The following is a 26,180-nucleotide window of genomic DNA, read 5'->3' as shown; positions in this document are numbered from 1 at the left end:
CCTTACTCGTAATGGTAGCATGACCGTGCGGTCTAAGGTGCTGGATTTAGGCTCCAGTCTCTACGGAGGCGTGGGTTCGAATCCCACTGCTGCCATAGTGTTCTAGCAGCAGAGTTTTGTTTCTTCCATGCCTTGTCAGGTGCTGTAAAGTCATTTACAACTTGCATGTTTTTCGTGTCTTTTTGTTCATGGTCTCATCACTGACTGGTTAGTGGACTTTCCCGCATGCCACTCAAGTGTGCTTCAATTCCAGTCCACTCCCTTGTAATGTGCTTTTGAGCAGAACCTGCAACCGCTAGAGAATTGATGAAGGTGCTGCTATGTTGGTCTCACCAAGACTGCATAGTGACAAGAGTATGCTTGATGTCATGACAGTGGAGCAGTCCCATATGGTCTAGCGGTTAGGATTCCTGGTTTTCACCCAGGCGGCCCGGGTTCAACTCCCGGTATGGGAACATGGGAACATTTAATGTGCCCACAAGCCAATGTGTTCTTTGTGTTAATCCCATGATGGATTAAATGGGGCAAAGTTGTTGGCTGAAGGCAAACATCAGGTAAGGCAACAAACCTCTGGCTAAGCACATGACATAAAACAGGTAAACGTTCAGATCAGGACTATACAGTTTTCAGTGATGAGGATGTACACAAGCAGGCCTGCTAGTTTGAGCGGCGAGTCAAGGTGGCTGTTTATGTGAAAATCAAATGAGCGTCTTTGAAACAAGGGACGGTGCATTAAAGGTATGTCTTTTGCTATCTTACAATGCTGTGATTGCAACCGTTCCTTGACTCTCTGTGAATGGTGATCCTGCCTGTTGATCAGTGGTTATGACAAGTTGCATATCGACAATGATGAAACTGAGCCAAGAGCCCATTGTTAATCAGGGTTGATGAAAAGTTTTTGACCAGGACAGGTCAAAGGTCAGGTCAGGACCTGCCAAAAAGTATTAAACATGTTTTTCTACAACAGTAAGAGCATCACTGAATGTTCTGGGCTTCTATTTTGGGATGATCTGATATCCTCGTGTTGGTGTTGTTCCCAGATCATCATGAAAATGTTGTTCCAGGTTCAACATTGCAAGTGACCAATCACATTACTGTGACGTTATTCTTTTGCGCACCAACCCATTCGTGCATTTATTAAATTCCAATGTTGCAAGGACAGTATCAATTCTGCTTAGCGTTTATTAAAGGGTTAGGGTTAGGGCCCGTTGATCGGCGGACAAAGGCGGTTTCTCGCAGCTTACAGTTTTTTGTTTTACGCCGTTTTTTCCCGAAGTCGCAAAAGTATGACATCACAACATTCTTATTGGTCACTTGCAATGTTGATCCTGGAACAACCTTTAGTATGATGATCTGGAAACAACACCAACACGAGGATATCAGATCGTGCTCTATTTTGTGCTGCACTTTTTCAAGTTTTACTGTCTGATTTTAGCGACGAGGTCCTCACTCGCAATGGTAGCATGACCAAGCGGTCTAAGGTGCTGGATTTAGGCTCCAGTCTCTTCGGGGACGTGGGTTCGAATCCCACTGCTGCCATAGTCTTCAGGTTCTTTTTGTGTTTCTTCCATCCCCTACCAATAAATTGTAAGGGCTGCAGTGGAAATCAAATCTGTTACAGAATGTCTGTCAAGTCCAAACATGCAGGAAACTCATCAAGAGCAATTCTTCCAAACCAGGGTGATGTTAAGTGTTTTGGAAGTTTTCCATTCAATAAAGCCTGCAGACAAGCGGTGAGTGGTAGCTAACATTCTTTAATAATAACAAGAACAGAAACCAAGCTTGGTGAAGGTGTGCATCATCGCGGGGCAGACGATGGGCAGAGTCCCTAACTGAGTCTAGCATGGCCTTCAGTTACATACCTCTTACAGGAACTGAAGGCAGTACACAGCTGTTTTCACACCTTTGGTACCCCCCACCCCCAAAGAAAGTTTCACACTCCCTTGCTACCTCTTACAGTGGAGAAGGAGACAAAAGACTCCTCCTCCCACTCTGGGTCCTTTGTGTGTGAATGCTTCCCTCCAACTTCCTGAGATACCATCTGTTACCAGTATGAGTGTGAGAGACATGCTAAAGTTCAGTGGCACCAAGGTATTATACAATAAAATAATGTGATTAATACATGAATAAAAGAAATTCTTTTGCAAAAGTCATTTACCATGTGCAGATGTTTCATATATTTTTATTCACAGTGTCAACACTGACTGGTTAGTGGCTACTCAAGTGTGCTTCAAGTCCACCGCATTGTAAGGTGTTAGATTGTGTGGTCTAAGGATCTGGGTTAAGACTCCGGGCTCCTCACACATGTGGGTTGAAATCCTATTGCTGCAATAAGAATTTAACCAGGGCAGGCAGATCCTATTGTATCCAAAAACATTCAGGCAAGTATTAAACATATTTTTCTACAACAGCAAGAGCATCACTGAATGTTCTGGGCTTCTATTTTGTGCTGCACTTTTTCAAGTTTTACTGTCTAGATTTTTGAGATGAGGTCCTTACTCGTAATGGTAGCATGACCGAGCGGTCTAAGGTGCTGGATTAAGGCTCCAGTCTCTTCGGAGGCGTGGGTTCGAATCCCACTGCTGCCATAGTGTTCTAGCGGCAGAGTTTTGTTTCTTCCATGCCTTACCAATAAATTGTAAGGGCTACAGTGGAAATCAAATCTGTTATAGAACGTCTGTCAAGTCCAAATATGCAGGAAACTCATCAGCAGCAATTCTTCCAAACGACATTAGTCAGCTCCTCTAAAGTCATTTACAACTTGCATGTTTTTCGTGTCTTTTTGTTCATGGTCTCATCACTGACTGGTTAGTGGACTTTCCCGCATGCCACTCAAGTGTGCTTCAAGTCCAGTCCACTCCCTTGTAATGTGCTTTTGAGCAGAACCTGCAACTGCTGGAGAATTGATTAAGGTGCTGCTATGTTGGTCTCACCAAGGCTGCAGAGTGACAAGAGTATCCTTGATTTCATCACAGTGGAGCAGTCCCATATGGTCTAGTGGTTAGGATTCCTGGTTTTCACCCAGGTGGCCCGGGTTCAACTCCCGGTATGGGAACATGTCTTTAATGTGCCCACAAGCCAATGTGTTTTTGTGCTAATCCCACGATGGATTAAATGGGGCAAAGTTGTTGGCTGAAGGCAAACATCAGGTAAGGCAACAAACCTCTGGCTAAGCACATGGCATAAAACAGGTAACGGTTCAGATCAGGACTATACAGTTTTCAGTGATGAGCATGTACACAAGCAGGCCTGCTAGTTTGAGCGGGGAGTCAAGGTGGCTGTTTACGTGAAAATCAAATGAGCATCTTTGTAACAAGGGAGGGTGCATTAACCAATAATTCACAACACAAAATAAAACCATTTTACATAAAAAAGGTGCTCTTTTTTGCTAATAACTTATCAAATTTGTAAAATAAAAAATATGATGACCTCAAATTACAGAAACAAAGCAGGGCTCTGGCATTTGTAGTTGGTGAGGGCCACTTCAGGACAAATGGTAAAAGGCTCCCATATACACACTTGTGGAAAGAAGATTGGAGGATGTTATAGAAGTAAAGGGCGAGCTGACATTATATTAAACCCTATGGATTAAGAATGGGATGCCACTAGTGATGTGCCAAGGTTTCAGAGTGTGTGTCGAGAAATCCAGAAAAATTCATGTCTGTGTGCCTTATGTTTCCTGTTTTATTTTGAAGAGGTCTGGTATCATGTTTGGTGTGTTTAGTTTCACTTCCCCTGTGACATCATTATGTGCCTTCTAATCAGCTGTTTCCCCATGTGTTTCCACTTCCCCCGATCACTTCCTGTGTGTTTCCGTTCATTCCTCGCCCGTCTGTTTTCCTGCCTTGTGTCCATGTCATGTTTCCAGGGTTTTGAATTCATGCCAGGTCTTCATGTCAGGTTTCTATGTTCTTGTTTCTTTTCCATGATTTTTTATGTTTTGCCTCAGTTCACCTGGTTTAGGTTTAGTTTTGCCAGGCTTAATAAACGGCTCGTTTTCTGTCACGTTTTGTCTCTCTGCACTTGGGTCCACCGCCTCACTACACAGTCAGCATCTCAGCCAAACTGTGACAGGAGAGTGTCTGATGAAATTAAAAATAACTATCATAAACACTTTAATAATGACATGTACACAAAAGTATGTCATTTAGGATCGATATAGCTCATTATTACATATTAATTTCTATTATTATCATATTAAAACTTGGGTTGTCTTTGTAGTCTGTAAATACAGTGTATTCACAGCTTTGGGTTCCTCAGATTATCTATAAAATGGCCACAAAACAGTCCTAATGTTTGTATGTGAAACAGCAGGTCACTCTATGACACATGCTGCATGTCATTGTTCAGTGAGGTTTTACACTGTAATCATACAGCTATACATGTATCCACGTACAATTATTTGACATTCTGAAAACCACCCTTTTTGTTTTGAACAAACAAGTCTTTATAAAATCCTCAGCAGTGTTTTACTTTTTGTCGCTAAAGCAACAAGAAGAAGAAGAAAGTGACAACAAAGTAACAAAAGCAGTTTTGTGTCAGGAAGGTTTATTGACTTTGAATTTCTATGGAAGAATTCCAAATATAATCCCACAGTTTAAAACACATTCAAAATTGCATCAAATGTGTATGTATTTAAGCTTTTAGTATTTTCCCGTCTTTACAAATATTTTAAATGTAACAGGTGTTAATAAAACTTTAAAAAAGGCGCTGCTTTTGGCGAGATGTAAGCTGTAGTACACACGAATGATGAACAGAGAACTGCAAACACACAAGATAAAACCTCTGAGACACTTAAATACAAACTTTGATTTGACACGCTGAGCAGCAGGCGAGTGACATCATTCACATTTCAACAGGGCGACTCATGTTTCAGTTACATTTCTGCTGTTGAAAATCACACGTTACACCGAATTCAGCTTGAAACCATTAACTTTAAACAAAACGGACCCACACAGGAGACACGGTTGCTTTTTGTAATGTTGTAAAGCTGTTGGCTTTGTGCTGCTGTAGCTTTCTACGATCTATAGATCATCCGTAGTCTAAGCCAGCTATTCTAGGCTTTCCAACCATTTCCACACTCAAACCCACTTCATCATTACAAGCAGTTCATGAGGTTTAACTAGTGCATATATCAGGTAACAAAAGGGTTCCTAGTGGCACATGTTGAGACATTAAAAATGGAAAGCAGAGCAAAACTTCCACTCAAGCCAAACTTTAATGTAAATTCTGAATCTTCTCAGATTCAGTGTGCATGTGCACTTACTGCTGACCTAAAACCACATCATTCATTCTGATAGCAGGTGACAGAGGAGAGAAAACTGCCTTGGCCCAACATTTGGAAGTTTGCGGTGGTCACTGCATCACACACTTCTCTTTCTGTTGTTTAGCATACTTCCTCCTGCGCTGCTCCAGGCCACGCTCCAGACGCTCATCCTCCTCCACGGCTCTGAGGACCAGAGGAGAGATGGTTACAAGCTGCCTGCACATGTTTTTGTGTCGGGAAAACTGTGGATGTCCATTTTTCTTTAAAAGTGTCTTTCAGTTATGAGTGAGGTGACGGCAGCTCAAGAGGAAGAGCGGGTCATCTTCTAACTGGAAGGTTGTTCTTGTATGAACGTATATGAATGGCTGACACCTCAGGTCATTTACCATTTACAAACAGAAGGTGAGGCCAGTTAAACAGGAGTAAATTCCTCATCAGAAACTAGTAAATCTGTTCAAAAACTACTGATGTTATCACCGTCTTATTGCTGAGTCAAGAGGTTCAATAAAAAATGCAAAAAAGATGGAAGTAGTGTTTGAAAGCTGAATATGAAACCATGATTTGCTCACAGGTTTGTTGTGATGTTTCATACAGGCTAATGAAATTCACTTTTTAGTTGAATCTGAAAGTGTAGGAATAGTTTATCATGTGTGTATCGTGTGTCTCACCCTCTCTCCTTGGCATCTATACTGTGGACCAGTTCATCCCTCTGGTTCACCAGTGACACCAGCTCCTGGAGCAGCAGCTGCTCTCTGTGTTTATGGGCCTGAGTCTTCTGCCACTCTGCAGCACACAGACACAGAGGTGGGACAGAGAACAGTTTAGGGAGGAAACGAGCTGTAACGAGCTGCTTTTTACTTTTTTTCTGTATAGACGAAGTCTGCAACAGAGACCTTGTCACAGCGGGGTGAGGAAAGAGGTAGACCCAGATGCAGACATGGTGGACACAAAACGTAGTTTCAAAAATAAAGCGAGCCTTTATTGGCTGATTGCAGAAGAAAAAACAAGGAACTAGGGAAACTAAGGAGGCTATGAACACTGTGTTAACAAAAAGGCTGTGACACTCAGTGAAAAACTATGACAAACTGTGAACACTGAGTAAACTAGAAAACACAGAGAAACAATGGAGTAAACCTATGAAAACTGTGGTGAGGTTAACAGACGATCTGACACTGACTGAGTGACTAAATACACATAAGGAATGATCAAAGGAAGTAGAATCACATGGGGAAAACAGCTGACAACAATTAACATAATGACAGGACACGTGAAACTAAACATAATAAACACAAAACTCTTTCAAAATAAAACAGGAAGCATAAGGAAATCCAGACATGACTTGAACTTGACAAACAAAGAAAACTTGGACATGAAACATGGCAGAATGTAACTAGATAAACCGAAATGAAACTAGACTAAAAAGAATAACAAAACACCAAGAAACTCAGAATATTGGGTCACATGACCCAGGGCCAAGACAGACCTGGTATGTGGAACATACTAGGGATGCAACGATACCAATTTTTTCAAACCGATACGATACCGATACTTGGATCTGAGTACTTGCCGATACCGAGTACAAAAACCGATACTTCTACCACACACACACACAAATGCAATGAATTGGAAGACAGGTTTTATTTTATTCTCTGCCGGTAAAAAAAAAAAATCTTAATAAAAATGACCACAAAAAAATTTCATGTGAAAAATAAGCACTTCTGTTAAATTATTGCAGAGTCTCCACATTGTAATTTAACAGAATATCACTGAACTATTGGCACTGTCCCGAGCTTTCAGAATAATAAATAAACACTTCTGTTTGGAATAAAATAAATACAAATCAGGTTTGCGAATAAAATAAACTTTTAAATTATTGCAGAGTGTCCATATTGTAAACAAACAAACAAAATAACTTGAGTATTTGGCATTGACGAACAAACTCCTCATCTGCCCGTGGATCGTCAGTCCCCCTAGTGGCCAATCTAAAAAACTACAACAGAAATGACAAGCCACCCTCTGATTAATGAAATAAGATAGTATCGGTTCATGGTATCGGTTAACTTTTACGAGTATGAGTACACACACATTTTACAGTATCGGTATCGGTGCATCCCTAGAACTTACTGTTACAAAGTAGGTTCCACATATCAGGATATCAAGTGGCAACATTCATAAAAAGTCAAAAAGGAAATCTGACGTCTAGTTTCACGGTGAATTTAGTGGCTGTCAACTGTGCTTGATAAGACCTGCCAAATTAAAGGCTGACGCTCTGTGCAGGGACGTCACTCCACAGGTAATATTTCTAGTGACACAGACACTGAGTGACTCCTGGCTTTCTGTGGAATGAGAGGTTGAGTGATTAGAGGGTTGTGGCCATTCTGCTGTTGTCGACTCTGCAGCTTGGTTTTGAAAACATGTGCAGTGGAAAACACGTGACGAGTACTGAACTCACTGAATGCTTCTTCTTTTTTACCAACTGAATTTTCTTGTTGTGCAAATTCTATTTAATTTGTTTCTATTTGTCGAAAAAGTGGGGGAGCTAGTGTCAAAGGTCACAAGAAGCTGTTTGAAGTGAAACATATTTTGTTTGTACAGCCAAAGTTACTGATGAAATTCATGTTAATGAGTTTGCTGTGATTTAAAATGAAAACTATGCTTTTGTTGAGGTGGGCAGTGAAAACATTTCCTCCTGCCATGTGAGGATTGAAAGAAACAGTTTACTGACAGGCTAAGTCGGTGGTTAAGCCTTTATGTAGTTACGTATAGTTACATGTACGCAGCGCACCAAATAGCAGCTGATCTCTCAGTAGGGTGTTGCTTTTAAACAGAGGGTGTCAGTTCCCATTTCTTAGCTCTGCTGACACATCTCAGGAGCTAAACTAAACCTAATCAAGGTTTTAACTCCACTATGGGAACATGAAACAGTTTAATACCGACTGTTAGAAAGTCATACCCTCAATTGCCATCATGTCCCTCAGCTCCTTGTTTAACAGCTCAAATCTTCGTTCCAAGTCTTGTTCTTCAAGCCTGTTAATCAGAACAGATGGAAATGATTTATGACACGCCAACATTTGTGTTTCATTTAACTTTTTCTTAGGTGGGAACCCCCAGCCACGATTTGAACCAACATCCTTGCTATAAAGTGTTATGACAGAGTTGACCACTCCACCATCTGCTAATAGAGGTAAAATACCAAAATCCAAGATGTGTGTGTGTGAATACGTTTGAAGCCATAGAAAAAAGCACTGTATGAATTTGTGCATGTGAATGGGTGAAGGTAGCATGTAGTAAAAAGCACTTTGAGTACTCAGAGTAGAAACGTGCTATAAGAGTATCACTCAATTTACCAAATACACCAATATGACCACCTGCCTAATAATGACGTTCCCGTCGAGACGTGGACTCCGCTGGAGCCCTGCAGCAGTGTTGCCAACTTAGCGACTTTGTCGACTTTGTCGCTAAGTTGCCAACGCTATATTTAACGAGTTTTCAGACCCCTTAGCGATTTTTTTTCTAAAAAGCGACTAGCGACAAATCTGGCGACTTTTTCTGGTGTTATTGGAGACTTATTTATGACGTCTTTTTGACGTGAAGCGCGTATCGCTTTTACTCTCAACAAGCAGCGCTACTGCCGTGGACACCTCGCCCGTGCCAAAGCGCTCACGGGCGGAGGATAGTCCTCCCCCAGCTGCTATCAGGGCAGGAGACGTTCACACCTATGCGTCCCAACTGCAAATGAATCGCGCATGAGCGAAGCCGCTGCTCCCGCACTGACTGTAACGCAGTCAATTCTTCTTTTACTGTTATGCTGTTTTGTGGATCAGGTTTAAAACTACTTATAAACACACACACACAAAGTAACTCCACCAGAGTGCCAATTTCGGGTCACTTTTGTCGGTCCAAGCCCGGATAAAGGAGCAGGGTTGGAATTGTGACATTAAAAAAAACAATAATTGCTAAAATAAATTTAAGGAACTAAAATTAAAATAAATTTAATTCGTAGTTCTAAATAAACTCTAAATGCATTTAGGACATTTTTTACTTTATGTCTCTTCCACGATGTTATTTCTCTCTCCAACAACGTAAGTTACAATTATATTAGCATGACCAATTATGCAAATTAGGCGATGACGTCATTTAGCGACTTTTAGGACAGCCAATAGCGATTTTCCTTACTGAGGAGTTGGCAACACTGCCCTGCAGATGTCCTGTGGTGTCTGCCACCAAGATGTTAGCAACAGATCCTTAAAGTCCTGCTGGGCCTCTGTGGATCTGACTTATTTACTTTCTAATATTTTACACACCAACAGGAGTCATGATGAAGAGATAATCACCTCACCTATCAGTGGTCATAATGTTATGTCTGATTGGTGAACATGAAGCAAGTCAGCAACATTTTTACAAGTAGAGAATGTAAAGAATCACTTAAAGTAGTGATTAAAAAAAAGTAAAATACTAAAATAAAATAACTACATCATTTCAATATTCATCTACTTTTTTAATATGAGGCGGTTGCTACAGGAAAAAAAGCTGCATAGATTCAGGACGGCTGTCCCCAAGCAGTCCAGCTTGAGATATACAGTACTGTGCAAAAGTCTTGAACCACCCCTTACTCCTTTAAGACTGTCCTGTCATGTCAAAGTGGTCTCTGGGTTGTTCTTTGGACACTGGCTGCTTTTTCACTTATGTTCAGTTCTGTGCTTGGACTTGACCATTTTCACAGGACTCTTCACTGTAAGGTAAAAACAGACCTACAAAAATATATTCCTCATATACAATATATCTTAAAGTCACATCCTTGAGAAAAAGGAAAGATCCCCGTCCGCTGACCCATCAACTGGTTACCAAAGCCTCGTGATAAATGGTGTCAGTGGAAGGACGGCCATGGAGAAACCATTCATAAGGAAGGAAAACAGGAAGAAAAGGCTGGCATGTGCCAAAATTACACAAGAACTCTCTGACATAGTTTAGGGCTGCATTCAGTAAGTGCTGTCTTAGAGCTAGTCACAATGAATGGAGTTATTAACACAGATCCACCATCTGGTAAATGGACTCTTATATAGCACTCTTCTACTCTGCCAGAGTACTCAAAGCACTTCATGTAACAGGCCACATTCATCTTCTTCTATGATTTTAAGTGCTCACTAATATTCACACACATTCATCAGAGAGCAACTTTGGGTTAATATCTTGCCCAATGACATTTGGCCTGCAGACTGGGATTGAACCAGCATCTACCTCATGAGCTACAGCTGCCTATCTGGAGCGGCAATCTGGAAAGCATCTGGCTGACAGCAGCTTCATTAAACAGTAATCCCAAACACACTGCGAGTGCATTAAAAGCATACCTGATAGAAAAACCACACTATCAGTTATGGTTTGGCCTACGCAGAGCTTGGACCTTAGTATTATAGAAGCAGTGTGGGATAAGAGAAGAGAACAGATACAGCCGAAGAAGAATGTCCTACGTACTAATCCTGAAGATTACATGAAACATTGTGTAGGAGAGTTCAAGCTGTGTTGTAGAATGAAGGTGGTTATACTAAATATTGACTTTCAAGCTTGTTAAATTTGTACAAACTGAGTTTTTGTTTTGTTTTTTTGCCTTAAACGCTGTAATTTTATGTATTCTTGCACATTTCAACAAATCACTGCATTAAGTTCCTATTTTCCCAGCAAAATATGAAGGAATGAGGGGGGCTCAAGACTACAGTGTATGAAACTCATCCCAAATGAGATTTTGGTCGTTTTTTTAGTGTTTGAACATGAGCAGAAACCTTGTTGATAAATTAGTAATTAATTGTTCATCCAAAATCCAAGAAAAAAATGACAAAATGTCAGAGGGTTGACTTAATGTGTCAGTCGCCTCTCACAGCACCTGCAACCAAAAACTTTAACTGCCGACAGAGAAAAGCGAAAATCTTAAGCATAAGCAAGCAAAACATACATTTGGCAGAACATGCACCAACAACCACAAATGAAAAGGATGTTTTTATAGTGTTGCAAGTAGGAATGGAACATGTAATAATAATAATGGATTGCATTTATAAAGCGCTTTTTGAGACCCTCAAAGCGCTTTACAATTCCACTATTCATCCACTCTCACATTCACACACTGGAGGAGGCAGCTACAGTTGTAGCCACAGCTGCCCTGGGGCAGACTGACAGAGGTGAGGCCGCCATATCGCGCCATCGGCCCCTCTGGCCATCACCAGTAGGAGGTAGGTGAAGTGTCTTGCCCAAGGACACAACGAGCGAGACTGTCTGAGCAGGGGCTCGAACCGGCAACCTTCCGATTACAAGACGAACCGGCAACTTTCCGATTACAAGACGAACCGGCAACCTTCCGATTACAAGATGAACCGGCAACTTTCTGATTACAAGACAAACCGGCAACTTTCCGATTACAAGACGAACCGGCAACTCTTTGAGCCACGATCGCCCCTGTATTTAAATATAAACTCTGCACAGTATTTTGGGATCTATTTGTAGAAAAAGCAATTGGAAAACACTAACATCATGTGGTCTGTTTAGTAGCTATTCTGGAGTTTTCTCAACAACATGGCTACGGTGTGGTGAATGATTATGAATGAACTTTAAAGTTCTCACAGATTAGTACTATGGCCTCCTGGTTGTCTGCACCGTCCTGTTATTCTAGTTACAGAGCAGGTCACCTACTAATCAGATAAGTTGGTCGTTTGAACCCTGGCTGCTTCAGCCAGGCACGTCAAATATCCTTGAGCAATATACTAACTATATACTAACCCCAATTCACACTCTGATGCATCAGAGTGGCACATAAAGTATATACATATGTGTAACCTGCCTCTGCTAAGCATGTGCTGCTAAATGGACCTAGAGGAGAGATTTTTGTCTTAATGTCAGTGGTATACTGGTATTCTACAGTTTCCTCTGCACAATGTGTGTGTGTGCAGTGTGTGTGTGTGTCTTACAATAGCTGTAGATGGTCCTGCCTCCGGATTAAAGCATTTTTCTTGTTAACCAATGTGAACCATTCCTGAATCAACCGCTCCTCCTCCTCCTTGTCGCTGCCTGTGGGGTAAAATCATCATTAATTTCCCGTCTTAGTTATCGTCTTCTTTGTTCTCTTTCTTAGATTAGAACATGGTGGGCAGGTAGAGCGGGTATTTTACCTGTTTCCAGCAACTGTCTGAGTTTCCTCTCCACCACATCTGCTCTGTTATCAACGTGATTTTGTTCTGCTTCCAAGGCTTCCATTTGATTCAGCACGTACTCGCTCGGGTCCTAGATACAACAATAATTACTCACTCTGCAGACGATGAGAGGAGAACAAAAGATGCTCCACAGACTTCCTGACGCACTTTACAAATTACAGTTTAACAGCTGCTTGCTCACCTGGCCCTCTGGTCTTCTGTCCTTTAACGCAGCATCCATTCTCTCTGCATGAAAAAAATGTAAAAATGAGCCACCAATCATTCATCATTATATCCAAGTTCTGTTGTTGTTGTTGTGTTTTTGCTTTTAGTTTAAGTCAAAGAGAACTAACCGGTTTCTGACTTCCTTTGGGCTTCAGCCTGCAGAGACAAACAACATCCACACACAATGTAGATAAGACAAAGAATGACATTTCAAAGGAATAAACAACTCAGGGGAGGCAGCATAAGGTAACATACCACAGATATGTCTCCTTCTTCGACTGACCCGCTCCTGCGCTGTGACCGACGCTTCTTAACCAGGTCAGCATCTCTGACACGAGAGAAGCTAGACTTGAACAGAAAATGACTCCGTGGTGGCGCCACTGGAGACTGAGCTGCACTCACCCCAGCAACCTGCGAGCGTTTGGTTCTGGGAGGTGGCACCACGTCCCTGCTGGCTTTACTGTCCTTCTCTGCAGTGCTTACACTCCCATTAGTCTCAAGACTTATACCCTCCTCCTGGAGTCTCTGGGCGCAGTAGCGAACAGTTGCCTCGCGGTCGTCTTGGGCCTCTCGGTCCCCTGCTACGGCATAACTGGACTCACTGGTGTCTTTGTCTATGTGAAGCACACTGAGCTCCTGGCCAGTGAAATATGTGCGGATCTGGTTAAGGTAGGTCATGACAATGAGGCGGTCAGGCACTGCAAGCATGACCATGTCTGAAGGCTCCATCAACCTTGAAATTCCAAGTTCAGCAAAGCCATTAAAAGCCTGCAACATGTTCAAATACAAGGACATTATAAGGACTTCCCATATATTAAGTAATCAGTACTTGTAATTTCATGAGAATATAGGAAATTATTAACCACCTTTTTGTTGTTTTGCTTGATGTCATATGGATCCAACATTTCAAAATTACTAGAAAAAGACAAAACAGGGCAACATACCATATTTATCTTTTAAGTTTCATTGAACCTTTAATTAACCAGTATATGCATTGACAAAGGAAACCTCGCCAAGAAAACAAACCAAAAACTATAAAATCCTGTGCAATGTGTAAAACAAATTTAAAATCAAGCATAAAACGACACGTTAAGACAGAGCAAGCAGTAAGGCTTAAGTACAACTAAACAGATAAAAAAAAGTAGCTACTCTGTATTGTGTTGGCACATGGGATCCTTAAATTTAGTTAAATCTGTTTCATATACTAGAATTATTATTTCCACAGTGTTGTGGAAATAGAAGGCGTGAGTGGACAAGGGATGTGGAATGCTAACATGCAAATAATCCCAACGGAAGAGGTTGCATGAATGTCACAATGGACATATGGAATCTTGGACACCCAACATCTAGACCAACATCAAAACAACTATTAGTTCAATGTACCAACAATCGAAAGAATTGTTGGTATCACGGGGAGATATCATCATCCTCGCCATCTGAGATTGGGTACCAAGCTCAACAGCTGATCTGAGAGATAAGATCGTGGCTAAACTGGAAACCCTCCGTGCCAGATTACCAAGACTATGTAAAGTACCCTCTGATGGACTAGCAGAAGGTGTGAATGCAGCTTTATGGACAATCCCTACTGCGACCATCACTGAAACCAGCCAGCTGATCTACACCACGACAGCAGGGATAATTGAGATGATTGGGTATAAGACACAGAGCAACAAGGAGCAGTACCCTCCATGGAGCAGGAAACTAGAGGTCAAGATCAAGGCAGCATGGAGGGAAGTTGGGCAACTATCGGAGATGGGGTGTCTAAGAAGTACAGCAAGCTATTCACACCTGAGGCCTTAGAAACTACCAAGCAAAAACTTATAGCCTTGGCCAGCTGTTTGAAGAGATATACCAGAGAGACAGAATCCAGGAGAATAAACCAGATGTTCTCAGTGAAACCATCCAAGGTTTTCTCTCAGTGGCAGGAGAACAATTTGAGAACAGCCCCACCAAGCCTGGAGACAAATACTCAAAGAGCATATGGGAGAAGGATGCAACCCATAACAACAATGCTCAGTGACTAGATGAGCTAAGAGCAGACCATAGCAACCTCCACGAAAAGAGTCCAGTAACTATCACAGTGGCAGGCATTCAAGAAAGAGTATCAAGGGGCAAAGATGCCCCTGACACAATCCAGCACATAACAGCAGGGAGCAAGATGCTAGCAGGCAGGGAATACACGGAACGCCATAACCAAGTGGTCGGAATAGGATACAGGAACATCAGAGCCTGAGGTCCTGAGGTCAAAATGGGACATGCCCATCAGGGCGGTTGAGAATGACCAAGCTTAGATCCAGTAGGACTTCAACTGGTGATGGCTAACCAACCAAATATTGAACTGGCTGACTACATCAAAGCACTACATTTTTACATATACAATTAGCATTAAAACACACAGAGAGGTAGCTAAACATTTGGCCAGTGAACACCTGGAAAGCTGCACACAATAGCTGATGTTGCTTATAGTCAAGCTAAAAATTAAACTAGCAGTTCACAGTCTATCCAGTAGGGGTGATAGGGCAACTATTTCTTACATCTTTTCTGGGTGGAAGTGATGTAAGATGGCACAAAACGCGAGGCCGTTCCTCCAGGAAGTGCTGAAATTGGTAATCTTCACTCCCTTGTGATTCTTTGTGATCTGCTGACACCATTCCAGTAAGGACTGACTTGATGTAACTAATGTCGGACTTCCCGGTGGATTCTAGAAAACACAATAAGATTATTTGGAAATTATAGTGACATAAAGTGCAGAATTACACATTTTTAATTGAATAGGTTTAATGTGCATTAAACGTTAAGGAGTTTAAAGCTTTTTCAGACACAGCCCCCGTTTCTAGGGGTCACATTTATTTAACAACAGTCAGAACCTGTTTTATAGACATGCCAAGGCTACTGTGTCATTAATTAATTAAAGAATTAATTTATTTGGGATTTTCTCCAGTATACAAATTGCCAAAAGTATTTGCTCATCTGTCTCCACATGTATATCACCATAACACCCCATTCTTAATTCATAGGATTCATAGCATTGGTTCTCACCCAGGAGCATGACAGTGGCATGTTACCTAACCAGTCCCATATGGTCTAGCGGTTAGGATTCCTGGTTTTCACCCAAGCGGCCCAGGTTCAACTCCCGGTATGGGAACATGTCTTTAATGTGCCCACAAGCCAATGTGTTCTTTGTGTTAATCCCACGATGGATTAAATGGGGCAAAGTTGTTGGCTGAAGGCAAACATCAGGTAAGGCAACAAACCTCTGGCTAAGCACATGGCATAAAACAGGTAACGGTTCAGATCAGGACTATACAGTTTTCAGTGATGAGGATGTACACAAGCAGGCCTGCTAGTTTGAGCGGGGAGTCAAGGTGGCTATTTATGTGAAAATCAAGTGAGCATCTTTGAAACAAGGGAGGGTGCATTAAAGTTAAGTCTCTTGCTATCTTACAATGCTGTGATTGCAACCGTTCCTTGACTCTCTGTGAATGGTGATCCTGCCTGTTGATCAGTGGTTATGACAAGTTGCATATCAACAATGATGAAACTGAGCCAAGAGCCCATTGTTAATCAGGGTTGATGAACAGGTTTTAACCAGAACAGGCAGATGTTTTTGTGTCCAAAAAGTATTAAACATGTTTTTCTACAACAGCAAGAGCATCACTGAATGTTCTGGGCTTTTATTTTGTGCTGCACTTTTTCAAGTTTTACTGTCTGGATTTTTGCGATGAGGTCCTCACTCGCAATGGTAGCATGACCGAGCAGTCTAAGGTGCTGGATTTAGGCTCCAGTCCCTTCGGGGACGTGGGTTCGAATCCCACTGCTGCCATAGTCTTCAGGTTCTTTTTGTGTTTCTTCCATCCCCTACCAATAAATTGTAAGGGCTGCAGTGGAAATCAAATCTGTTACAGAATGTCTGTCAAGTACAATCAAGCAGGAATCTCATCAAGAGCAATTCTTTCAAACCAGGGTGATGTTAAGTGTTGTGGAAGTTTTCCATTCAATAAAGCCTGCAGACAAGCGGTGAGTGGTAGCTAACATTCTTTAATAATAACAAGAACAGAAACCCAGCTTGGTGAAGGAATGCATCATCGCGGGGCAGACGATGGGCAGAGTCCCTAACTGAGTCTAGCATGGCCTTCAGTTACATACCTCTTACAGGAACTGAAGGCAGTACACAGCTGTTTTCACACCTTTGGTACCCCCCATCCCCAAAGAAAGTTTCACACTCCCTTGCTACCTCTTACAGTGGAGAAGGAGACAAAAGACTCCTCCTCCCACTCTGGGTCCTTTGTGTGTGAATGCTTCCCTCAAACTTCCTGAGATACCATCTGTTACCAGTATGAGTGTGAGAGACATGCTAAAATCCAGTGGCACCAAGGTATTATACAATAAAATAATGTGATTAATACATGAATAAAAGAAATTCTTTTGTGTTGAGAATAGATTCCTTAATGTACATCAACGTTAAAGAGAATATAGTTGTGATTGCTTGCAACACTATAATATTGTGGTAATGGGTGTAAGGATACAAAATAGAAAATAGGCCTGGGATGGGAACAAAGAACTGAGGTGCAGGGCAGAAGGAAAATCAACCCCCACCCCCAGGCCATGAAACAAGAGTTACTGAGGGTGAGGGGCAGACAAAGGGCAAACGGACACTACCTTAAAAGGAGGTGGGGGTCACGGTGTCAGCACCATTGGCCACTGTACTAGTGTATTTCCATTGTGGGGGTGTTTACTGTAGGGGGAGGAGACCAGAGGTTATAACTGTAACTGTTGTGTGGAGTTCTTTAGATCAGCCTTTGGCATAGGACTGCATAGGAATGCAGTGTGCTGATCTCCAGATGCATCTGTAAGAATAATGGGCAATAAAAGGATTGTGTAAAACATGGAAACATCTCCGCGTGATCTCTACCAGGACCAAAAGAATCGCAGAGACCGGCGTTGTCGCAACAATTTGGTGCCCATGACCCGGATCTTGGTAGTTGATCTCCATTTGGACCTTGGCTGAAGCGGAATGGACACTGAGGGTATTGCCGGCAAAAAACAAGGTAAGCAGAACCTGTTTAATCAAATCTGCATATTGGAAATTAAGCTAAATTTCACCCAAAAGTGTCCTGAACGCAGAGCTGGTTTCTCTAAAAGCGTGGGTTGGAGGCCCAGAAAGCAGGACTTTCTAAATTCCATTGTCCTTAGATGTGGCTGCCCCTCCTATGAGTTGACGAATTCATAGGCCCAGACGGCGTTTCTGGAGCTTGGTTTGAGGCCTGGGGAATTCAGGAACCCCTAATTCTACTAAAACGGTTTGAGGCCGAGGGAGTAGATTGGCTAAATATTCCTCCCTAAATTCTACTAAAACGGTTTGAGGCCGAGGGAGAAGATTGGCTAAATATTCCTCCCTAAATTCTACTAAAACGGTTTGAGGCCGAGGGAGAAGATTGGCTAAATATTCCTCCCTAAATTCTACTAAAACGGTTTGAGGCCGAGGGAGAAGATTGGTTAAAATTCCTCCCTAAATTCTACTTTGTTGTGAGTTTGTGTTTTAAGAAATCTTAGGTTTGCAAAGTGTGATTGTGCAGAGAGTAGCATGTGGCTGAATCTGAAGAACAAAAGGTGTGTGTGGGGGGGTGCTCCTTTGAGGACAAAGGAAAGTTGTGTAGGTGTGTGTTTAAACTACCTGACGACCAAAATGGAGGAGGTGTGTGTAAGTGCCCTGGGGGGCAAAATGGAGGTGAGGAGCAAAATAGAGGTGTGTGTGTGTGTGTGTTCCTTTGAGGGACAAAAGGGGAGACAGAGCGGATTACAGGGGATTATTGACAAAACAATAATAGTAATAATATGGAGAATTTGATCAACAACTAGATGAGCAGTTGGGGAGAAAGGAAAAGAGAGGTTGGAGAAGTGGATTAAGAGGTTGATGTGCGGGTGTAAAACAATGGGGTAAAAAAAAAAAAAGGGTAAAAATGAAAAGAAAAAATACCAAAACAAAAAAAGTGTGGAATTGTGAGAGGGGAACTGTCTCCAACTGGGGGGAGCGGGTGATACTGCAGGTCACCAGCTGCCCTTAGTGGACACAAAAGAAAAACAGAATAGGAGTGTGGTTGATGAAAAAAAGTAATAATAATATGAAGAGGGTTTTGTTTTTCTCAGTCAAGAACAACTAAAATCTTACTTTCAGGGTTTTTAAGACAGGAGAGAGACACGGCTGGAATTAATTGGACATTACAACACAAGGGGAAGTGAAACTAGAAACACTGAAAGACCTTCAAAATAAAACAGGAAACACACCAACTGAACTCTAACACAGATGCAAATTTAACACAGACTGGGGAGACAGAACATAGGAATGTGGAACAGGAGGGCACAGAGGACACAAAACACTAGGGATAATTAGAAACAAGCCAAAATAAACAAAACCACAGAATGTTAATAAACTTAAACATAAACACGGAGTCCACAGACTCCGGACCAGGACAGTGAATGATCAAGTTGTCTCAGTGTGTCACTTGCAGTTGGGGAGATGGACCTTGATCAATTCTCCACAAGCAGCAGTCGGAAGACAATTATAGGTAAAGATCATTAGAAACACCCAGCCCAAGTTTTGGCTGAATTGTTTTGCAGCTTCCCGTCCTCATCCTGAAAAAGCAAGCTCCAAGGAAGCTAATCGCTTCTTGAAGACATGGAGCGCAGTTCCAGAAGCACAGACATGAACATCAACAGTGAACAGCAGGCCAAGAGACAACAGCAGAGTCCTGAGCATAGAGGTCCAGCAGCGCTATGGGCAAACGACATCAGAGAAAGAAAGAGAAGATCCATCATCACGACTGAATGGATGGAGAGATGCAGTTCCAGCAAGCTGCAACTTCACTGTGGGTGAAGGACTTTTGAGGAGACTTTCTGAGTTTGACATTTGCCATGTTTGGAGCAAAATGGCAATGAAAGAGACAGTGGGAGAATACACAGGACAAAGCTGAAGCGAACTGACTGCCATTGGACTGCAAAGTGGGAGAGGAGAACGGAGTGAGAGGAGCAAGTGAGGACACAGGAATGCTGTTTTAGTCTGGGGAATCAAATTGGGTTAAGGAATCCAGGGAGACAAACGACTGCCTTGAAGTGAAGAATAGAAAAAGTGTCCAGACCACCACAAAACGGGGAGGAAGACAAGCACTGAGGTATGCAAGTGCACTGCTGGACAAAACGGAAAGGCAACACCTCACGTGCACACAACATGTACTGGGGGTAGCACAAAATCATACAGGAAGTGCACACATCACAAGAGGGTACCTGTAGAAGGGGTTAACAACACACAGCGTGGTTGCCTATGGTAACTCGCAAGCATTAGGATTTAGCTGTGCCTGACTATGATTGAGATTTTTAATTTTTATTTAGGTGTTTCTGAAACAAAAAGGTGGAGCAAAAGAAGTTTTGTTTCAGAAAAAAGGGGGAAGGTAAATAAAATGACATACATAAGTACAAAATACATGAATATGAAAGGTTTGGGGATTTAATTGGCTGATACATTTTTCGTTTGTTACCAAGTTGAACCTGCCAATTAGATTTGGTGTGTTTTAATTTTTAGAGAAGGAATATTCTGGGACAAGTCCTAAGACTACGATTTTATATATTTGGTTATTCTGGTATTTTTATTTTTTAACAGTGCACTGAAAGTTTTGTTTGACAATTTTCTCTCCTACAAGCAGGCCTGCATGATTGGATCTGAAAGCGCTATACTAAATTTTTGGCTTGAAAATTATCGCAAACTGAGCTTCTCCACATTACAATGGGCTCTGGAGAAAGTCACTTATTTGGGACGCAATCAGATAATGAGTCCCTGCCTAAAAGGATTTTGCGAGGTAATCCATTCTAAAATTATTTTTTTGTTCTTTTTGAAATGTCGTCATATTGCTGACAGTAGAAACTTAATGCGACACAAGAGGTTCTGCTATCAGCAATAAACACGGGGACTGACTGGACTGACTTGACACCAATATGCAACATTGCACCTCCACCCAGAGAGACAGAAGGGTGGATGTATGTTTCTTTTTACAGGAGCAGAAAGATGACAGCAGCAGGTTGCATGGGCTTTTGGGCCCTGCTGACTTAACCTTTTAATTGCCACTTTCTGTGTCTGTGAATTTAACAGCGGTGTGTTATTCATGACCTTGTATTATTTACAGTGCAGAGGTCACTGTGAGAAAGTATGCATACAAGATGCACTGGGCTAACATCTACACCACTTTTTCTACAGCAGAGGGTTAATCATATGATTTAATCACATGATTTGCAACAGGAAACACCACTGGCCAATTTTTTAAACACAGGTTTACAGGCCTGGAGCAGAGCTACTCTATGGGAGAAGCCCTGGAATTTTTAAGAGAGAATGGGCAACTTTATTGTGCATCTCTAATTGCTTTGAATTGACACATGGCAAGGACCATGTGGCAAAAGGGGTTTGCCAGGGTAGTTTTAATTTTTAATTACAGGTTCAGTAACAAAACTGACTGAAGGAGATCACCCATAAGATGCAGACTGAGACCTGGAGAGAAGGCTTCAAGAGCGAGCAAGAGAGAGAGAGAGCACAGCTTGCTGCAGGAAGCACAATGTCAGAAGTCTGGTGGGTACATCTGAAAGTGATTAAAAGAAAGTGGTTGGAGCCGAGGTGGACAGGACCAATCGAGTTGGTGGACAGGACATCGCACGCTGTTCGACTGAAGGGCAAACGCGAAGCCGGGTACCACTGGAGCTAGTGTACAGTAGCTTAGGAGCCAGGAAGGTCGGTGAAGGAGCAAGGAGCAACTTGAGCACCAAAAGGGGAATCGAGCCCTGACTCAGACGAGTCAGAGAACACCCAGACCTCAACCACAGGGGCAGAATAATCCCCTGGTCTGTGGCAAGGTCTCAGGGTAGTCTACCCCTGAGACTGAAGAAAGAAGAGACGGAAGAACGCAGAGACTCACCCCACGCTGGAAAAAGAAGACTGAGGGAATAGATGTTGAAGGCTATCTACTTCACACCACCCTTCTCAAGCAGTTAAACAGAGTTTATCTCAGGAAGTGACGAAAGCATTCACACCAGGTCTGGTCAGGTTTAGGAAACCAGTTATGCCCTAGGATGAAGGAGAGGTGTGATGTGATCTCTCATTGGAGAGATCAAAAGGGGGATTGTTGAGAATAGATTCCTTAATGTACATCAACGTTAAAGAGAATATAGTTTTGATTGCTTGCAACACTATAATATTGTGGTAATGGGTGTAAGGATACAAAATAGAAAATAGGCCTGGGATGGGAACAAAGAACTGAGGTGCAGGGCAGAAGGAAAATCAACCCCCACCCCCAGGGCATGAAAAAAGAGTTACTGAGGGTGAGGGGCAGACAAAGGGCAAACGGACACTACCTTAAAAGGAGGTGGGGGTCAGGGTGTCAGCACCCTTGGCCATTGAACTAGTGTATTTCCATTGTGGGGGTGTTTACTGTAGGGGGAGGAGACCAGAGGTTATAACTGTAACTGTTGTTTGGAGTTCTTTAGATCAGCCTTTAGCATAGGACTGCATAGGAATGCAGTGTGCTGATCTCCAGATGCATCTGTAAGAATAATGGACAATAAAAGGATTGTGTAAAACATGGAAACATCTCCGCGTGATCTCTACCAGGACCAAAAGAATCGCAGAGACCGGCGTTGTCTCAACATTTGCAAAAGTCATTTACCATGTGCAGATGTTTCATATATTTTTATTCACAGTGTCAACACTGACTGGTTAGTGGCTACTCAAGTGTGCTTCAAGTCCACCGCATTGTAAGGTGTTAGATTGTGTGGTCTAAGGATCTGGGTTAAGACTCCGGGCTCCTCACACATGTGGGTTGAAATCCTATTGCTGTAATAAGAGTTTAACCAGGGCAGGCAGATCCTATTGTATCCAAAAACATTCAGGCAAGTATTAAACATGTTTTTCTACAACAGCAAGAGCATCACTGAATGTTCTGGGCTTCTATTTTGTGCTGCACTTTTTCAAGTTTTACTGTCTAGATTTTTGAGATGAGGTCCTTGCTTTTAACGGTAGCATGACCGAGCGGTCTAAGGTGCTGGATTAAGGCTCCAGTCTCTTCGGAGGTGTGGGTTCGAATCCCACTGCTGCCATAGTGTTCTAGCGGCAGAGTTTTGTTTCTTCCATGCCTTACCAATAAATTGTAAGGGCTACAGTGGAAATCAAATCTGTTATAGAACGTCTGTCAAGTCCAAACATGCAGGAAAGTCATCAACAGCAATTCTTCCAAACCACATTAGTCAGGTGCTGTAAAGTCATTTACAACTTGCATGTTTTTCGTGTCTTTTTGTTCATGGTCTCATCACTGACTGGTTAGTGGACTTTCCCGCATGCCACTCAAGTGTGCTTCAAGTCCAGTCCACTCCCTTGTAATGTGCTTTTGAGCAGAACCTGCAACCGCTGGAGAATTGATTAAGGTGCTGCTATGTTGGTCTCACCAAGGCTGCAGAGTGACAAGAGTATCCTTGATTTCAGGACAGTGATGCCGTCCCATATGCTCTAGCGGTTAGGATTCCTGGTTTTCACCCAGGTGACCCAGGTTCAACTCCCGGTATGGGAACATGTCTTTAATGTGTCCACAAGCGAATGTGTTCTTTGTGTTAATCCCACGATGCATAAAATGAAGGCAAACATCAGGTAAGGCAACAAACCTCTGGCTAAGCACATGGCATAAAACAGGTAACGGTTCAGATCAGGACTATACAGTTTTCAGTGATGAGGATGTACACAAGCAGGCCTGCTAGTTTGAGCGGGGAGTCAAGGTGGCTGTTTATGTGAAAATCAAATGAGCATCTTTGAAACAAGGGAGGGTACATTAAAGGTACATCTTTTGTTATCTTACAATGCTGTGATTGCAACCATTCCTTGACTCTCTGTGAATGGTGATCCTGCCTGTTGATCAGTGGTTATGACAAGTTGCATATCGACAATGATGAAACTGAGCCAAGAGCCCATTGTTAATCAGGGTTGATGAAAAGTTTTTGACCAGGACAGGTCAAAGGTCAGGTCAGGACCTGCCAAAAAGTATTAAACATGTTTTTCTACAACAGTAAGAGCATCACTGAATGTTCTGGGCTTCTATTTTGTGCTGCACTTTTTCAAGTTTTACTGTCTAGATTTTTGCGATGAGGCCCTCACTCACAATGGTAGCATGACCAAGCGGTCTAAGGTGCTGGATTTAGGCTACAGTCCCTTCGGGGACGTGGGTTCGAATCCCACTGCTGCCATAGTCTTCAGGTTCTTTTCGTGTTTCTTCCATCCCCTACCAATAAATTGTAAGGGCTGCAGTGGAAATCAAATCTGTTACAGAATGTCTGTCAAGTACAATCAAGCAGGAATCTCATCACGAGCAATTCTTCCAAACCAGGCTGATGTTAAGTGTTGTGGAAGTTTTCCATTCAATAACACCTGCAGACAAGCGGTGAGTGGTAGCTTAAATTCTTTAATAATAACAAGAACAGAAACCAAGCTTGGTGAAGGAATGCATCATCGCGGGGCAGACGATGGGCAGAGTCCCTAACTGAGTCTAGCATGGCCAGTGTTGGGAAGGTTACTTTTAAAATGTACTCCATTACAGAATACAGAATACATGCCCCAAAATGTATTCTGTAACGTATTCCGTTACGTTACTCAATGAGAGTAACGTATTCTGAATACTTTGGATTACTTAATATATTATCATGCTGTTTACAACTACATGAATGTACTATTGCTGTGATTTATTACTGTTACTGAAGGTCCGCGGCTCCGAACCGTAGTAAAGGGACCTCTGGCTAATATGGTGGGTTCTGTTTCGGGCTAGTAGCCGAAAACTAGCTTTACTTTGTTGTCTGGGTCAACTTTGCTTGCGAGAGACAAAGAGAGGCGTTGAAAGGCTGCTCCAACGGAACTTATTGTTTCGGAGGAAAACACGAACATGGTGTACAGTCGAGTCTTAATAGCTTACTTACAACTGGGCTCGTCAGGCACTCTTCTTGGCTGCAGTGGTTATTATTATATTTACATGCTTCCAGCTCCCGTTTCTGCTCAACGATAACTCGTACTTTTCCACTCTCATTTTTCTCCCTCCTCGCGCTCACAGACACATAACGGGTATGGCAGTCCATTCTCCCTGCAGCACGGACTACACTGCCCATGAGGCTACATTCTTTAGCGCTATACCTGTAGCATTCTGCCTATTAGCTTACAACAACAACAACAACAGGCGCTCTCTCACCCAGGAAACACGCAGAGAGAGAGCGTCACCCTGTAACCATGGCAACCGTAACGCTGCCACCTGGAACTACAGAACGTAGCTGTCAAACAAAACCCAAACAGTCCTGACCCGCCACAATATGAAACAGGAAAGTACCGCCGTGTAATCCATTTATTTCAACAAAGTAACTGTATTCTAAATACCACCTTTTTAAACGGTAACTGTAACGGAATACAGTTACTCATATTTTGTATTTTAAATACGTAACGGCGGTACATGTATTCCGTTACTCCCCAACACTGAGCATGGCCTTCAGTTACATACCTCTTACAGGAACTGAAGGCAGTACACAGCTGTTTTCACACCTTTGGTACCCCCCACCCCCAAAGAAAGTTTCACACTCCCTTGCTACCTCTTACAGTGGAGAAGGAGACAAAAGACTCCTCCTCCCACTCTGGGTCCTTTGTGTGTGAATGCTTCCCTCCAACTTCCTGAGATACCATCTGTTACCAGTATGAGTGTGAGAGACATGCTAAAGTTCAGTGGCACCAAGGTATTATACAATAAAATAATGTGAGTAATACATGAATAAAAGAAATTATTTTGCAAAAGTCATTTACCATGTGCAGATGTTTCATATATTTTTATTCACAGTGTCAACACTGACTGGTTAGTGGCTACTCAAGTGTGCTTCAAGTCCACCGCATTGTAAGGTGTTAGATTGTGTGGTCTAAGGATCTGGGTTAAGACTCCGGGCTCCTCACACATGTGGGTTGAAATCCTATTGCTGCAATAAGAGTTTAACCAGGGCAGGCAGATGCTATTGTATCCAAAAACATTCAGGCAAGTATTAAACATGTTTTTCTACAACAGCAAGAGCATCACTGAATGTTCTGGGCTTCTATTTTGTGCTGCACTTTTTCAAGTTTTACTGTCTAGATTTTTGAGATGAGGTCCTTACTTGTAATGGTAGCATGACCGAGCGGTCTAAGGTGCTGGATTAAGGTTCCAGTCTCTTCGGAGGCATGGGTTCGAATCCCACTGCTGCCATAGTGTTCTAGCGACAAACTTTTGTTTCGTCCATGCCTTACCAATAAATTGTAAGGGCTACAGTGGAAATCAAATCTGTTATAGAACGTCTGTCAAGTCCAAACATGCAGGAAAGTCATCAAGAGCAATTCTTCCAAACCACATTAGTCAGCTGCTGTAAAGTCATTTACAACTTGCATGATTTTTGTGTCTTTTTGTTCATGGTCTCATCACTGACTGGTTAGTGGACTT

At 42.4% G+C, this 26,180-nt stretch overlaps 1 protein-coding gene and 9 non-coding genes across 10 annotated transcripts; 9 read left to right on the top strand and 1 right to left on the bottom strand.

Annotated features, from left to right (window-relative positions):
• The first annotated feature begins 13 nt into the window (after positions 1-13).
• trnal-uag (transfer RNA leucine (anticodon UAG)) lies at positions 14-95 on the top strand. The gene has a single exon. It is a non-coding gene; the product is annotated as a tRNA-Leu (tRNA).
• A 288-nt stretch (positions 96-383) lies between these two features.
• trnae-uuc (transfer RNA glutamic acid (anticodon UUC)) lies at positions 384-455 on the top strand. The gene has a single exon. It is a non-coding gene; the product is annotated as a tRNA-Glu (tRNA).
• Positions 456-1,457: 1,002 nt separating this feature from the next.
• Positions 1,458-1,539, top strand: trnal-uag (transfer RNA leucine (anticodon UAG)). Its single transcript has one exon. It is a non-coding gene; the product is annotated as a tRNA-Leu (tRNA).
• Positions 1,540-2,506: 967 nt separating this feature from the next.
• Positions 2,507-2,588, top strand: trnal-aag (transfer RNA leucine (anticodon AAG)). The gene has a single exon. It is a non-coding gene; the product is annotated as a tRNA-Leu (tRNA).
• A 395-nt stretch (positions 2,589-2,983) lies between these two features.
• On the top strand, positions 2,984-3,055 carry trnae-uuc (transfer RNA glutamic acid (anticodon UUC)). Its single transcript has one exon. It is a non-coding gene; the product is annotated as a tRNA-Glu (tRNA).
• Positions 3,056-4,531: 1,476 nt separating this feature from the next.
• LOC146523628 (EH domain-binding protein 1-like protein 1) lies at positions 4,532-15,491 on the bottom strand. Its single transcript, XM_085151552.1, has 10 exons — positions 15,201-15,491; positions 13,533-13,581; positions 12,922-13,434; positions 12,795-12,822; positions 12,644-12,687; positions 12,421-12,532; positions 12,220-12,319; positions 8,220-8,293; positions 5,935-6,049; positions 4,532-5,449 (listed from the first exon to the last, which is right to left on the bottom strand). Exons 2-10 carry the CDS (start codon positions 13,569-13,571, stop codon positions 5,356-5,358), a joined length of 1,119 nt encoding a protein of 372 aa, XP_085007678.1. The 5' UTR covers positions 13,572-13,581; positions 15,201-15,491; the 3' UTR covers positions 4,532-5,355.
• Positions 15,492-16,407: 916 nt separating this feature from the next.
• trnal-uag (transfer RNA leucine (anticodon UAG)) lies at positions 16,408-16,489 on the top strand. The gene has a single exon. It is a non-coding gene; the product is annotated as a tRNA-Leu (tRNA).
• Positions 16,490-22,715: 6,226 nt separating this feature from the next.
• On the top strand, positions 22,716-22,797 carry trnal-aag (transfer RNA leucine (anticodon AAG)). Its single transcript has one exon. It is a non-coding gene; the product is annotated as a tRNA-Leu (tRNA).
• Positions 22,798-23,849: 1,052 nt separating this feature from the next.
• On the top strand, positions 23,850-23,931 carry trnal-uag (transfer RNA leucine (anticodon UAG)). The gene has a single exon. It is a non-coding gene; the product is annotated as a tRNA-Leu (tRNA).
• A 1,936-nt stretch (positions 23,932-25,867) lies between these two features.
• On the top strand, positions 25,868-25,949 carry trnal-aag (transfer RNA leucine (anticodon AAG)). The gene has a single exon. It is a non-coding gene; the product is annotated as a tRNA-Leu (tRNA).
• Positions 25,950-26,180: the final 231 nt, after the last annotated feature.

Source organism: Neolamprologus multifasciatus, chromosome 3, assembly GCF_963576455.1.
Source record: "Neolamprologus multifasciatus chromosome 3, fNeoMul1.2, whole genome shotgun sequence".
NCBI classification, from domain to species: Eukaryota; Metazoa; Chordata; class Actinopteri; order Cichliformes; family Cichlidae; genus Neolamprologus; species Neolamprologus multifasciatus.
The sequence above is the reverse complement of the archived record's forward strand: the minus strand, read 5'-3'. Positions and strand labels throughout refer to the sequence as shown.

What these genes read in the sequence shown, in the direction of transcription:
- LOC146523628 (XM_085151552.1), bottom strand. Translation starts at nt 13,571, where the DNA reads ATGTTGGATCCATATGACATCAAGCAAAACAACAAAAAG. An exon ending in ACAGAAGACCAGAGGGCCAG is followed by an intron (nt 12,533 to 12,643) that starts GTGAGCAAGCAG and finishes TGTTGTATCTAG; the next exon opens with GACCCGAGCGAGTACGTGCT. An exon ending in GGACATGATGGCAATTGAGG is followed by an intron (nt 6,050 to 8,219) that starts GTATGACTTTCT and finishes TGTGTGCTGCAG; the next exon opens with AGTGGCAGAAGACTCAGGCC.